Genomic DNA, 13,308 nt, shown 5'->3' with positions numbered 1-13,308 from the left:
AAGAAGCCCTGGCCTCCTTCCAGGAGCCAGAGCCCCAGGCCTGACTCCAGCCCTCAGCCCAGCTGCTCTTGTGGGCTTTCTAAGCCCGCGGCCGGCTGAGGTGCTGAGCAGGTGTCTGCGGGTGAGTCAGGGGGAGGAAGCCAGGTGTGCTGGGCAGGGCTGGGCTTGAGCAGGGAGCTGGGCTGGGGTGGGGGGTGCTCGGCCCCTAGCCCTTTTGGCCACCCTGCACCTGCTACATCTGAAGAGACGGTGCCTCTGTGAACTCCCCTAGCTCTGCTTCTTCCTTCTGCATCCTCCCTTTCTCCAGGGTGGCACGTGGCCTCAGAGGGGCCAGGGGCTCGGAGCCTGCCAGCCTAGGCTGTCCAAACCAAGTGCAGGGGCTGGGCAGGAAGCAGTGGCCCGCAGCGGACACCTGGACTCGTGGAGGCCACGGTCCCGGGTTGGGGGGAGGGGGCACTCAGCCCACTTGTTCAAAGAGGATGGGCAGTTTAAATGGGGGTGGGGGGAGGGCAGCTAGCAGATTAAGTGACATAGCAACTAAATGCAATGTGTGGACCTTGTGGGGAATCCCCATTTCAACAAAACACATGTGTAAGGACATTTTTGAGACAGAGAAAACTGAACACAGGTGTTAGGTTGTATAAGGAATTGTTGGTAATTTTGTTGGCCAAGAGAGTGATATTGTGATTATGTTGGGGTTTTGAAAAAATCCTTATCCTTTTCTGTTAGAAGCTCTGTATGGGTAAAATGATATGATGTTTGGATTTGCTTTAAAATTCTCTGGAAGGGAAAGGGCAGGCGGTTGGGGGGTGGTGAACCAGAGCAGGCAGAGTGATGGTGACTGCGGTCATCACTCACAGTGATGGGGTTCATACACAGCCTCTCTTCTGTCATGAGTGTTGAAAACCCCCACGATAACAAGTTAAATGACAAGAGAGGGACGCAGGGGAGAGTGGGCCAGCAGACATGAGCAGCAGCTCAGGGTGGGAAGGGTCTTGCCTGGTGGCAGAGGAGACCTCTCTGCTGGTCTTGGTTCTTCTAAACCTCGAGTGTCTGCTTCCTCCAGGGAAGTGGATTAGACCTCCAGCCTCTGGAGATCTTCCTGGTTCCCTCTCTGAGGGGGCTCACCCTGTGCCAGGTGCCGTGTGCGTGTGACCCTCCTCTCCTGGGGAGAGGGGTTGTGGCTGTCTCCGTTTTACAGACAGGACACTCAGGCTCCAAGGGACCACACAGCTCCGAAGTGAGAGGTGGACCGGGTCTAGGAGGCCGGAGGTCTGGTTCCAGAGCCCATGCTCTGACCGGCTCCTGCCAGCCAAGGCGTCCAGGCCAAGAGTCCCCAAAGTGCCCCACGCACTCGGTTGCCACCCTCTGTGAGTGATGGCCTCCCTTCTCCTCCGCAGCTATCCTCACTCAGCCAGCTCCTGAGCCTCATGAGGCCATCATCCCTCGGGCAGTACCTGGGCGCTGAGACCTTGCCACCCTGCCGGGAGCAACAGCCAAAGGCCAGGGCAGAGCTAGACCACAAGGTGAGCACCCAGCCCCTGCCCCCTCCACCAAGGTGCAGCACCACGGGTAGCGGGGAAGGCAGGGCTGTCCACGCTGCACAGCCTATGGGGCCATAGGACCACCAGTTCTCCTGAAACCCCTGGGCCCTGTGGGGACAAAGCCCAGTAAGCTGCCTCCTTCTGGCGAGAGGAGGTGCTCACTACCTCTGCACAGCCTGTAATTAGTGCCCTTGCCCGTGCTTCACAGAGGCGCAGCGGGGTCGCCGTGTGCACAGGTGTGCAGGCCGAATGTCCACCTTGCCCTGCTCGTGGGCTTCGCTGCGTCCTGTATAGCCTGGCGTGGCTTTGTTAGCCATGGGGTGCTCTGTTCATCTCACAGCACAGTTGAGAGAGGAGGCAGGAGCTGACATGCTGGTGAGGGGAGTCGGGGTGGGAAGGGCGCACACAAAAGAAGCAGCCTAGGGAGTGTCCAGAGGTGACAGGCACCCTGTTTTCCAGGGCAGAACTGGGTCCACCCTCCCTGTTCCTGTTCACTGTGGTGGTCACGGAGGCTGAGTCCTTGGCTTGTCCCCAGTTCTTCCTAATTGACTTTCCAGACGTTGCCCAGCGTTCCTGAAAGTCATGCTTTGGCAGGAGTCAGGCGCAGCGAGGTACCCCCAAGCCTGCAGGTTGTGGGGCTTGGAATGGTGAAGCCTGTGGCCCCTGGGGTGAAGGTCAAGCAGGGGTGGTAGTGTAGGGGCTTCAGACTGGGATTCCCAAGCCTGGCTCCTGGGGGAGCCGGGGGTAGATGTCAGCGAGCTCCGCTATCCTGGGGACTCGGGGATGAAGAATGCAGATAGACATCTTCCTAATTTAGGAAGGGGGTAATTCCAGAAGCTCACTCAGAGCTTACATGTTGATGATGCAGAAGTCCAACCTTTGGGCATCATTCTGCAAATCAGATAAATGAATTAATTACTTAATGAACACAAATAAACCATTAAAAAGATATGATAGTCCCCAGGTGTAGGCTCCCCTTCCGGAACACGTAGGGAAGGTTATCTTTCAGTTGTGCCTAATGTTAGTGCATTTACGAGGCTGCTGCCTCCTGGGAGAGGTGAGCTGTCTACGTGCCCCGTCCTCCTTTGCCAACTCTTTCCCAGGGAGCTGGAGCTGGCAGAGTAGGCTGAGTCTGGGTCTTCCAGGACCTCTAGGAAGGAGGTGGGTCAGCCCCTGGGGGTCTGTTTGAGCAGGGCACAAGTGGGCTGGCCCCAGTCCTGGGCTAGGGGAAGGAAAAAAGAGAGACGAAGAAGGGGGATGGTGAGGGGGAAAAGACAGGCTTGCGTCTGGTCTGGCCAAGTGAAAAGTGCGACCTCCAGGCACCCTGGGGGCCACCCCCGTGACCTCACCTAGCAGAGGTGTCATTACTGCCAGTCCAGAGGCTGCCATTTGGCTCACTGCATTTCAGAGCCCATCTGGTAGCAGATGTTCGCTCAACAGCCTGGGAAGAGAGGGGACTAAGTGGGCTGAGGGTATCCTTTACTGTGAGGACTGATCTCACACGTGTGAAGGAGCCTGTGAAGAACCCCACCGTGCACACCCACATCAGCTGCCGTATTGGAAATGGCGTGTTTGGCCTAGAAACATGGAGGGGCTGGTGTGGCTCTGCAGAGTGCCCCAAAGTGTTGGGTGTGCTGCTCCAGAGCAGTGAGAGGGGCACGTGAGGCCAAGGCAGCTCTCATGTGCCTTTGCTGCAGCTCAACCCACTTGGGCTTGGTTCTGGCTGGAGGGTGAGGTAGCCAAGAGTAGAGGAGGGCGGGGGAGGATTGGGGCTGGTGGGGGACACAGGTGGTCTGCGCAGAAATGTGAAGTGTTCTGTCCCCCTGGGCTGAGTACTGTTCTGACTGGAAGGGGCCAGGTGGGGCAGGTGACTGGGCTACCGCAGCCCAGCCCCACTCCCACCTCAGCCGACTGACTCCTCATTAGGCCCAGTCATGTTTCATCTTCAAAGATGATTAGGCTACTCACCAGCCAAAAAGAGCCGTGGCGTCATCCGCCCTGTTTTACAGGGAGTGGTGGTCTGGGCCTCAGCTGGGCCTTTTAGCCCCAGAGCTCAAAGTACACCTTCTTTCTCCTTGAGGTGCAGCGGGGAAACTAAGGCCAGAGTGAGGTTGGCCCGAGGCGACCCAGCCTGGAGGAAATGGGGACAGGCCCTTTCCCAGCCCTTGGGGCCGCAGTGCTGGGCCCCATCCCCCAGGCCCAGCTCACTCCTGTCTGGGAGATTTCCTGCCCGACTGCTGGGTCACAGCCCTCCTCCAGCCCTGCAGATAAACACTTCTGCCAGGCTCCGCTCCCCCTGGTCTCCCCACCTCCTCTCTGCCTGGGGCCTTGGCCCAGTCTCCTCCCTCCTCTGGGGAGCTCCCAGCCTTCTTCCTCTCTCCTGCCTTCCCGGGAGGCTGGGAGAGCTGCGCTCTGGTGCCAGGGGCACGACTCTCTCTCCTCACTGATCCCATGCCTTTGCAGTTGTCTCTTTCCTTGTCTGTCTCCCCAGCTAGACGGTGGGCACAGCTGGTGTCTCTCAGCATCGCATGGTATGTTTGGCACTAGATGGGTGAATGAATGAACAAATGAATGAATGCCCTTTTAATTCCTCTCTCCTTCTCTTCTTCCATCCCACTCTGGCCATCCTGCCCGCCTTCTGGAAACCTCCCTCGTCTGCACACCGTCTGACCAGCCTCTGCGTGTCGGCCCCCGTGTCTTCTAATGTCCTTTTTCCTTGCGGCTCTGAGGGTTTATAGCCTGGATTCTCCTGCTGGAGGCCCTTACTTCAGAAGTGTTACCTGCTTATGAGAGAGCCAATCAGAGCACGTTGTTTGTAATTATAAGCTAGCGAGACTCCTGCCTGGGAAAGCGAACCACCAAGTACAGCAAAGGAAGCAACACGCTCCTGCTGCAGCACTGCGAGGGGTGGCATACAGGTGGGAGGCTGGAGAGGAGGCCGGGGTGGGTTCCTGCACGGGCTGCTTGTCCTAGTGGGGTCAAAGCCACAAAGTGTCCCAGCAAATCACTGCAGAGCTTGTGTACGATATAAGAATCCTGCTTCTTAACAAGAAGTTAGAATACTTTCAGCATTTTAAGTGTTTTTGGATAAAGAAATGGTTGCTCAGCCTCTTGGTGGTTCTTGGTGGCCCTGTGCTTGCCTGGTTTGAGAGGGGCTCTCCCAGAGGAGAATAAACATGTAGGTCAGAGAGAGGCTTGGGGGTCTGGGACAGCCCCGTGAGAGGCGGGTGGCCTGTGTATCTGAGGGAGGCAGGAGAGGACAACTCCGTGCAGGAGGATGCTCCAAGAGTTGGCCTCCATGTGCTTCCCTCTCCCCATGGACACCAGTTCTGCAAGAGCCCCACACGTCCCCAGGCCTCCGTGCAACACTGTGCTCTCGGCCCTTGTGCAGACGGACATTTCGTAACTGGACTTACTTCGCCCCTGTCTCCTCAAAGCTACTGGCTCTGCCTTCCAACTCAGAACCAGGGGTTTCCTGGGGCTTTTTGTTCCCTTGTAGCTGACTTGTGTCAACCGTATCTGGACGGATTTTGTCTAGCTGCCTTCTGCCCAATCTCAGGGTCTGGGCACATTCGCTTTATGGAGGTGATTGCCCTCTCGGTCTTGTTAAACCTCCGTCGGCTGTTGTCTTCCTGTTGACCACACTCTCCTGCTGTTTCTTGCTTTCTCCCCCGGCCTTTTGCTACATGGGTGCTATAGTGAAGGGATTTTTTGGTTTCATTTTTTCCCCTAAGGATTTGGAAGGTGTATGGAACCAGGATCTTTATGGTGGGGTGGAAGTTTTTCCCCCATTTGGTTAAATTTTGGAACTTTGAGGAAGTTTACTGTCTCTCATTGTGTGGAAAGAAAACGAAGGCCCACAAAGTGGGGAGTCCCAGAGTTGGTGCTGCATTGAGGCCCCAGGAGCCGGATCCCTGGGCGCGTCCTCTTCACAGCCCGATGAGTGTCCTCATGGGACGGGCGGCCGGGGGCCCACTGAGGGTTCTGCACCTGTGATGGTCCCTGTCCCCGCGGGCCAGATCTAAGAGGCCACACCACGCAGCCTGAGCCTGGCCGACTGCAGGTGACTCCGATCAGCTTCCTCACCACGTGCACTGCTGACGGTCTGTCTCTGAGCTCGTGAGGCTTGGGGGTGGCTTGTTTACAGGAGAAGTGCGTGTGTAAAGAGTTGATTTTATGGGCTGGGCATGTGCTCGAGCTTGGGTGATGCTCTAGGGTAAACGGCACCCTGCTGCACAGACTCCTTTGAGCTCCCTCTGGGGGTCTCTGTGCATCATCTACAGGTGTGGGCCTGCCGCGCGTGTGTGTGTGTGTGTGTGTGTGTGTGTGTGTGTTGTGTGCGTCTCCTATATCTTTGTGGTGTGCCCATGTGTTAATAGAGTTGACAAACAAGTTTTACCGCTTTTGCTCTGGTGGCTGTGACTACAGCTGGCCTGTCCCTGTGTCGGGTGACCCTGCCAAGAGCCGCCTTAAGTGACTGGGGTGTGGTTTGGGAGGCTGTGGGAGAGGGAGGGAGAGTACTGCTGCCCTTGGCAGCTCTGTGCTCTCCCCTGCACTCTCCTGCTGGCACTCAACACCAGCAAGGGGACGCGTGCTCTTCAGGCTTGGCTTGAGCACAGGCCCCTGCCCTGTGTCACCCATAAGGACAGGTGGAGTGGGAGTCTCTCCCTCTCCCTCCACTCTCTGCCTTCTCCCTTGCAAGTCTTCTCCTTCCTGCCCCTCCCCCTGCACCTTAGGGAGAGCTACGCCCCACAGGGCTGGGGACTTTGGTCAGGCCAAGATTAGGAATGTTGGAGGAAACTGTCTGGTTTGAGGAACGGAAAATGGATATTCAGGACTCCTGACTTCCTCTCCTGACTAGTCTGTGGTAGGTTCCTCCTGACTTCCTCCAAAAGGAGGAACATCAGACATCTTTTGAAATAAACCTCAACGAGATGATCTCTGGGAAGCTCACCCTAAGGGGAGATGTGTGCACTGGCCACATGTCACACCCACCTAAGTGGCCGCTGAACCTCTTCGGAATGGTACCTCTGAGCGTCTGAAGGACACACGGGCCCAGGCCTGGGCCAGCTTTGTTTGGGTCCCAGGAATTCCGGCTTTGCAGGTGTATGAGTAGGCCTTGAAGTGACAGAGTGAAGCTGGGGGCGGGGGGCAGCTTGTGTCCTCAGCATCTTCTGGGCCTGCCCTCTGCCCTCCCCACCCCAGCCGAGTCCTCCTGAGGACCCTGCAGGGGCCCCTCCTCTGGGTGCAGTCCTCACCCCATGTGGGGGACACATCTGCTTCGACCTAACAGCCTACCTGGGTCTCTTCGTCCTTCAAGTCCTCCTGGACAGCTCTGTGACTGTCTTCCTCCCATCCTTACTTAGGAGAAGGCAATCCTTAGTGCCTGTCGCATCATATTCAAACCCTGCCATCCACGGCCTCCGTCAGCTGGGCCTACTTCATCCCTGTGGTTTTTCTCCTGCAAATCAAACCACACCATTTGATTCTGTAGTGGGTGTCTTTCCCAGAAACCCTCCATTCTCAGGCCCGTGCCTTTGCTCCTTCTGTTCCTCCTTCCTGGCAATGCCTGGCCTGTCTCTCCTGTCTTTGGATTCCCGTGGTCATTACAGTCTATTCACCCAGCCTGTGGCTTGCCCACACATTGCTTCACACACCTCAACAGAGTTGCCTTCAAGGGCTGGGTCCAGAGTCCGTCTCAGCCACATCCCCTAGACTCCCATTGAAATGCCAGACCCTTCCCCACCTGCCCTGCACCCAGCCCTTCCCACCTGCCTCTTCTCCCAACTCCCAGTGTGAGTGGAGGAGCAGTGCCTTCCAAGTGCTGCGTCCAAGCAGCTTGGGCTCAGCTCCCACCAGGCCCCTGCAGGGGACCAGGAAGAGTGTGTGAGGTCCTTCACTCTCTGTGCTCAATCTGCAGGAGCAGTTGCCAGGCAAACCACTGCCCTGCTCCCCTGTCTGTGCCAGGACTCTGTAGTGATGGAAACACAAACCCGCCTCTGAAAGGTCCTGGGACAGCTCCTTAGGCTCAGCTGGAGCAGGGGCTAAGCCATGTCATGAAAGCTCAGTGTTGCTCTCTGCGTCTCTCAGCCCTGCCCTTTGGTGCATTCCCAGGCAGGCTTTCCCTGCTGGTTATGAGAAACTCTAGGCTACATCCTTCCTTCAGCAACCCTAGTCTGGGGGAAGGGAAGAGCTTCTGTCTTAGAGTCCTAACCAGAGTCCCAGAGTTGCGTCTCATTGGTTTGGCTTGGGTCATCTGCTCATCTCTAAGCCAATCACATAGCCAGGCCACAGTGTTTGGCTGGCCCAGGTCATGTGTCAGGGCTGAAGTCACCACCGTAGAGCAACGTGGCCTGGGTGGAGGTGACGGAAGGCTGGGACACTCTGACAAAGAAGGGGGCAGGATCCTGCGCACCCGGAAACCTTAGACGTCTGTGGCATCCCCCTGGTCTTCAGCTGTGGCAGTGGCTCTATGCTCTGATATCCTCGGGAAGCAGGAGGAGGGCAGTGCTCCCAGGCTGTGGCCATGCCAACACGCTGGGAGACAATTCAGTGAGTGAGAAAGAGAAGAAAGAGAAGGGAGGAAGCCGTTGCTTTTGAGGAAATGGCTTTTGAGGAAGCCACTGCTCTGTGCTGAGCCCTGCGGGGATGCCTGTGCCAACCTCCTGGCTGGTTTCAGTGGCTCCTCCAGTGCTGGCACCCACGTCCAGGTGCGCATGTGCACACCCAGTTATAGATTCTCAAACATATGCACCGAGAGTTTCATCCCTCTCTGGCAGCCAGTAGAGCTGGGTTTCCGGTCCAGATCCCCCCAGGGTCAGGGTCCCGAGTCCCAGCTGGTGGAGCAGGAAGAGCCAGCCAATCCCCTCCTGTCCTCTCCCTCACCCCCCAGGGCCAGCAGGAAGCCAGAAGGGAAGGGTAGGCTGGGTGGGAGCCCTCCACGAGGGTTTGCCTACAGCCCCTCGGTTCCTCCCATCAGCAGACATAGGAATGGGTCAGATGCTCTGAGATGACCTCCCTGCAGCAGATCCACAGGAACAAAAAGCCCTCAACCTTCCTGCTTTTGTCCCAACGCCATCTCTTTCCCACTGTGCCATGGCTTCCTCGTCCCCTCCCTATGCTCAGTACCAAGAGCAGGGGCCAGGGCTGCTCAGGGTGCAGTCCCAAATTCAGGGTAGAGCTTAAAAGAGAATCCCTCTGTCTCTTGTGAGTATGTTCAGGATCTCAGGTCTTTGAACTCACTTTCTCTGGGCAGCTAGAAGTATAAGTGAGGGGCTCATCTTCTGAGGAGTCTGAAGAGGTGGACTCGTGCTGGGTCTCCGAGGTCCTCCAACAGCCTCAGCAGAGACATTCTGCCTTTCCACCCAGCGGGGCCCCTGAGAGCAACTTTCCAGGCAGTGGCCGTTCCCATCAGCTGAGCAGGAAGTCCTCTTCCTGTCCAGATGCTGCCAGCCTGTCTCCCATCACCCTCAATTGGGCTCATCTCTGCTCCATGTTTCGGGCTCCGCCCACCCCGCCATCCAGGCAGGCACTTTCATTTACAGAATTGATTGTCTGGCCTCGCAGGAGGGCTGAGTCTGGCAGGCCCCGCCTGTGACGTCTACTCCCTGACCTCTCTGCCCCCTGACCTCTCTGCCCTGTGCCTTCAGGGACCCTGGGCAGGAAGAAGTGCTGGGTCACTCCTCATTTCCTAGTGAGCAGTCGTGCGTCCTCATCATTTCCTTCTCATTGGGGCGTATGACTGATGACCTGTCCTGTAAGAGTCACTTCCAGACTTAACTTTCTTTTGGGCACAGCCCTCTGCTTGCTGCTTTAGTGCTGGCCCCAGCCAAGGTCGGGGAGTGTAACCTCGGAGCAGGGGCCGGGTGGGCAAGGGGAGTAGGTCATGCAGTTTGCTTCTGGGGGCAAGGAAGAGATAGCGTCCTAGAGATAATGGCAGGTGCCACGCTCAGGACAGGGTCCAGACGAGGTTCACCTAGGAAAACGCGTCCCCTCTAGTGGACAACCACAGCCAGGTGAGCTTCGGTTTTCTCACCAAGCTGAGGCTCTTGGCCTGGGGCCCGCAAGTAGCCCAACCTCAGGATTACTCATTACTGATGCCTGTTGTTGTCACTTGCCCAGCCTGTGGTGGAGTACCTAGACTGTGCCCTTGAGGCTCAGGCTGGGGGCCCTGGAGCAGCCTGCGGCAGGCCCTCAGGCACTTGCCGTGCAGTGCAGGGGGCTTGTTCTCTCTGAAGGGGGACGTCTCGGTGCGAAATCCCCTTTGGGTAACACACACACACGCACACACACATACACATGCACATGCACGGGGTGCTTGTCCAGCTAGAGCGAGTACACACGTCTGCTTCAGATCCAAGCCTTGCTGGAGCTGGTTCTGCCGTCGGGGGGCCTCACCAAGCTCAGCTTCACGTCTGCTGAGAGTGAGGCTCACAGGGCTCTCTCTGCCAGCCCCACTGGGTCCGGGCACTGTGAAGTGGCACTGTAGCTTTACATTTAATGAAAAAAAGAAAGAAAGGGGCCGGCCCGGTGGCCTGGTGGTTAAGTGCGTGCGCTCCGCTGCGGCGGCCGGGACTCCCAGGTTCAGATCCCGGGCGCACACCGATGCACCGCTTGTCAAGTCATGCTGTGGCGGCATCCCATATAAAGTGGAGGAAGACGGGCATGGATGTTAGCTCAGGGCCAGTCTTCCTCAGCAAAAAGAGGAGGATTGGCATCAGATGTTAGCTCAGGGCTAATCTTCCCCACAAAAAAAAAAAAAAAAGAAAGAGAATTCATCAGGGGCCGGCTCTAGCCTCGGGTCTGAGATGTGTCAAGGTGGACCAGCAGAGCTTCAGTCTTTCCCAGACTCGGCTGGTTCTAGAGTTGACCTCCAGCATGTGTGTGTGTAGCTAAGTGTCTCCAAGGGAACAAGCCCCCTGAGAGGACGCACATGTGACAGTGATGGGACCCATGGTAGAATTCTCCTCTTGGGGTCAATGGTCAGGCTGGGCTGGACCTCCAGACTCTCTAGATGGGGCTGAGAGCGACCCAGCCGGATTGTGACTGAACGCAGGTCTCCGGGGCAGCCACCGCCCAGAGCCTGTGAGCGTGGAGAGGCAAAACCAAAGGAGGCTGCTCTGGGGGCCTATGTCCCAGATGGGGAGTCCAGGACCAGGAGGCATCCAGGGCCAGTTTTCTGAGCGGGACTGGGACACTTGTAGTGTGCGCCCCTGGGCCCCAGCAGCCTGGCTGGGGGGGCAGTGTCCTTGGGTCAGTCTCCATCCTCCTCAGCAGCTGTTCCTGGGTCAGCCGTAGTTCTTCCCCTGCACCGCGCCCCCGCAAGCCCCCACAGCAGCTGCCCCAGAGCCTGGCTGGACCTGGTCCCACAGGGTCCTCCTGCCAATGGCAAGATCTGCCATCCCCACCCGGCCTGGCAGCCTGCAGGGAAAGAGGTTGGTTTGAAGACTCTCCTGGGGTAAGCCCGGGTTCTTGGTCATAACCGGAGATGGGACAAACCAAAATGTTTTGGCCAGAGTGAGTGGCTTCCTGGGAGATCCTCTCCCTCCTCCTTTCTGCCCTTTTTTGGCATAAATAACCCAGGCCACAGCCTGCTCCTTTGGCATTAGCTAGAGGGGAATTTTCTAAAGGATGAAGTTCCTGGGAAATGGCCACCCTTTTTCCCTTTCGTCTTATGACGAAAGTGCTGCAAAGGAGAACTTGTGGTTCCTGGGGTCAGAACTAGCTGGACCAGAACACGGAGACGTTGACCTTCCCATTCCCCTTCCCTGCCTCGGTGGGTGACAAGTCTAGTCAGCTGTCTCCTATCTCTCACCCTTGTCATCCTTCCCCAGGGGGAGGGCAGGGCCTGCTTTAAGGCTCTGGAGCCCGGAAGGAGGCACCCTGACCGAACTTCTCAGGAAAGTCGGCCTGCCAGACTCAGGGGAGAAACCCAGAAGATGGAAGCTGCAGGCCTTGCTGGCAGCCGTGGCACGGGACAGTCTGTCTTGTCGGCATTGGGTTCAGGCACGTCAGTTCCTTGCCCTCATACTCTGCCTCCCCACGTAGTTGACTGAGGTTTCCCGGGCCCCGTTTCCCATGGAGGCTTCCCAGCCTCCACTCACACCCAGTGAGGGAGGTGCTGGGCAGCCTGAGCTGGTGAGGGCCCATTTTTCAGACAAGATCCTGAGGCTGGACAAGCATTGCCCCCCACTCAAGGAGGGCCTCTGCATTGCTCTCCTGAAGCTACACTGACTCCCTCCCATACACACGCCCCCTAGGGACTTGGAAGGGACCTCAGGCCTGTGGAAGGGCCACCTTGTGCTTCCAGCTGTGGAGGAAATGGGAGCAGGCAGGGGGCCTGGGTATCTACAAGCCCCAGCCAGCTCTTGAAAGGGAAGACAGAGTCCCACGTCACTGTGGTGCCAGCCAGGACAGGAACGGGCTTGCTAAGTTCAGGAATTGGTCACAGCACTACTGCAGCAGGAAACGCAGGTCTCACACCTGGCTGTTTACTTTGTGTCCTACGGGAACGGCCGCTCTCACCCACCCCCGCTGGCACTCCTGGGCCTGCCTCTGGTCTCCCAGAATCCACCGGGATTTTCAGAAGAAGGAGACTCAGGTCCAGCCTCTTTCTAGCCGCAGAGCCCCAGTTTCTGCGAATGTTTGTTTCCGACCTTCACAAAAACAAGGCAGGGGAGAGGAGCCTGGGAGGAGGTTGGAGTTCAGAAGAAGCCAGGCCTGCTCCCGGTGCAACCGTCTGTCCTTCTTTGTCTGGACCAGATGGGACCCCCTCTTACCTCTCCTCAACGCTGAGGCCTCAGGTGTCAGGAAGTGAGGGCAGGAGATGGTGGTCTGGGCACTTCCCGTGCCAATGATGAAGCCTTTTTTCCTCAAGTCCTGCTACTACAAAGTATGACTGCTGCTGTCTTTGTCATGATTTCTGATTACAGCTGGAACCTCATCCCCTTAAGTTGGATCAAAGTCTTCCTTAAACGGCCTCCCCTCACCGAGACCCAACTCCTGGGATCACCCTTGAGTACAAGGAAAAACCACACCCTGCCCTCCTTCCAGGTAGTGGGCAGGTCCCCCCGCCCCCCCCCCCGGCCTTTGGAAAATCGGCTTAAACAATATGGTTAACAGGGCTTTTCTTCAGAACTGCTGTTTCCTTCTTGCTGTTCCCGCCTCCACCCCCCAAAACAAACACATTCAGAATAGTTTGCCTGGGATTTTCCCTCCAGATTCAGTTATGGGAACCAGCATAAGAGCGAAGTTGTGAAACCACGCTCGCCCAGTCCTTCTGGCTTTTTCTCCGTAAATCCCCACTGCACAGATTTTCCTCCAGGGCATTCCTCAGATCCTGGGCTCACCCTCACCACGCCTCCCTCCTAGGAAGATCAACTCTGCAGACAAAGGAGGGGGTGGTGAGGGGGCAGGGGGCCTGGGACCCAAGGGACTGGGACTGGCCTCTGCACCAATCCCGGGGTGGGACCCCAGGGACTGGGACTGGCCTCTGCACCAATCCCGGGGCGGCTCTGAGGTCCCTTTTAGCCCCCGGCATTGTACATAGCACAGGGGCCTCTGAAATGCAAAGGCCTCCACCTGGGCCTCGGGCCAGGGGAAGAGCCCCGCCCTGCCTGGGGACTATTTACAAGTGAAAGGTCTGAGAGGTGCCCCCTTTCTCTCCCTCTCTGCCCCGCCCACCCCCTGCAGACAGACCCCTTTCCCAATCATCCTCCGACCAACGATGGCTCCATTGCCCTGGGACATTTTCTTTGGTATTTCA

General features: G+C 57.4%; 1 protein-coding gene and 1 long non-coding RNA gene across 3 annotated transcripts in view; one reads left to right on the top strand and one right to left on the bottom strand.

Annotated features, from left to right (window-relative positions):
* Window positions 1-13,308, top strand: part of FAM178B (family with sequence similarity 178 member B) — a 109,174-nt gene that overhangs the window by 90,313 nt on the left and 5,553 nt on the right. For both annotated transcript variants that reach the window (XM_087426179.1, XM_014791645.2), the window contains one exon: window positions 1,401-1,526. In XM_087426179.1, the coding sequence (XP_087282305.1) occupies window positions 1,401-1,526 (126 nt within the window). The remainder of the gene's footprint in view (window positions 1-1,400; window positions 1,527-13,308) is intronic.
* On the bottom strand, window positions 614-12,597 carry LOC147912061 (uncharacterized). Its single transcript, XR_015550317.1, has 3 exons — window positions 12,323-12,597; window positions 6,843-7,005; window positions 614-2,435 (listed from the first exon to the last, which is right to left on the bottom strand). It is a non-coding gene; the product is annotated as an uncharacterized LOC147912061 (long non-coding RNA).

The sequence above is a fragment of the Ceratotherium simum genome, chromosome 40 (genome assembly GCF_057802395.1).
Source record: "Ceratotherium simum simum isolate JZ-2026a chromosome 40, ASM5780239v1, whole genome shotgun sequence".
Lineage (NCBI taxonomy): Eukaryota > Metazoa > Chordata > Mammalia > Perissodactyla > Rhinocerotidae > Ceratotherium > Ceratotherium simum.
This window is presented reverse-complemented; position numbering and strand designations above follow the sequence as displayed.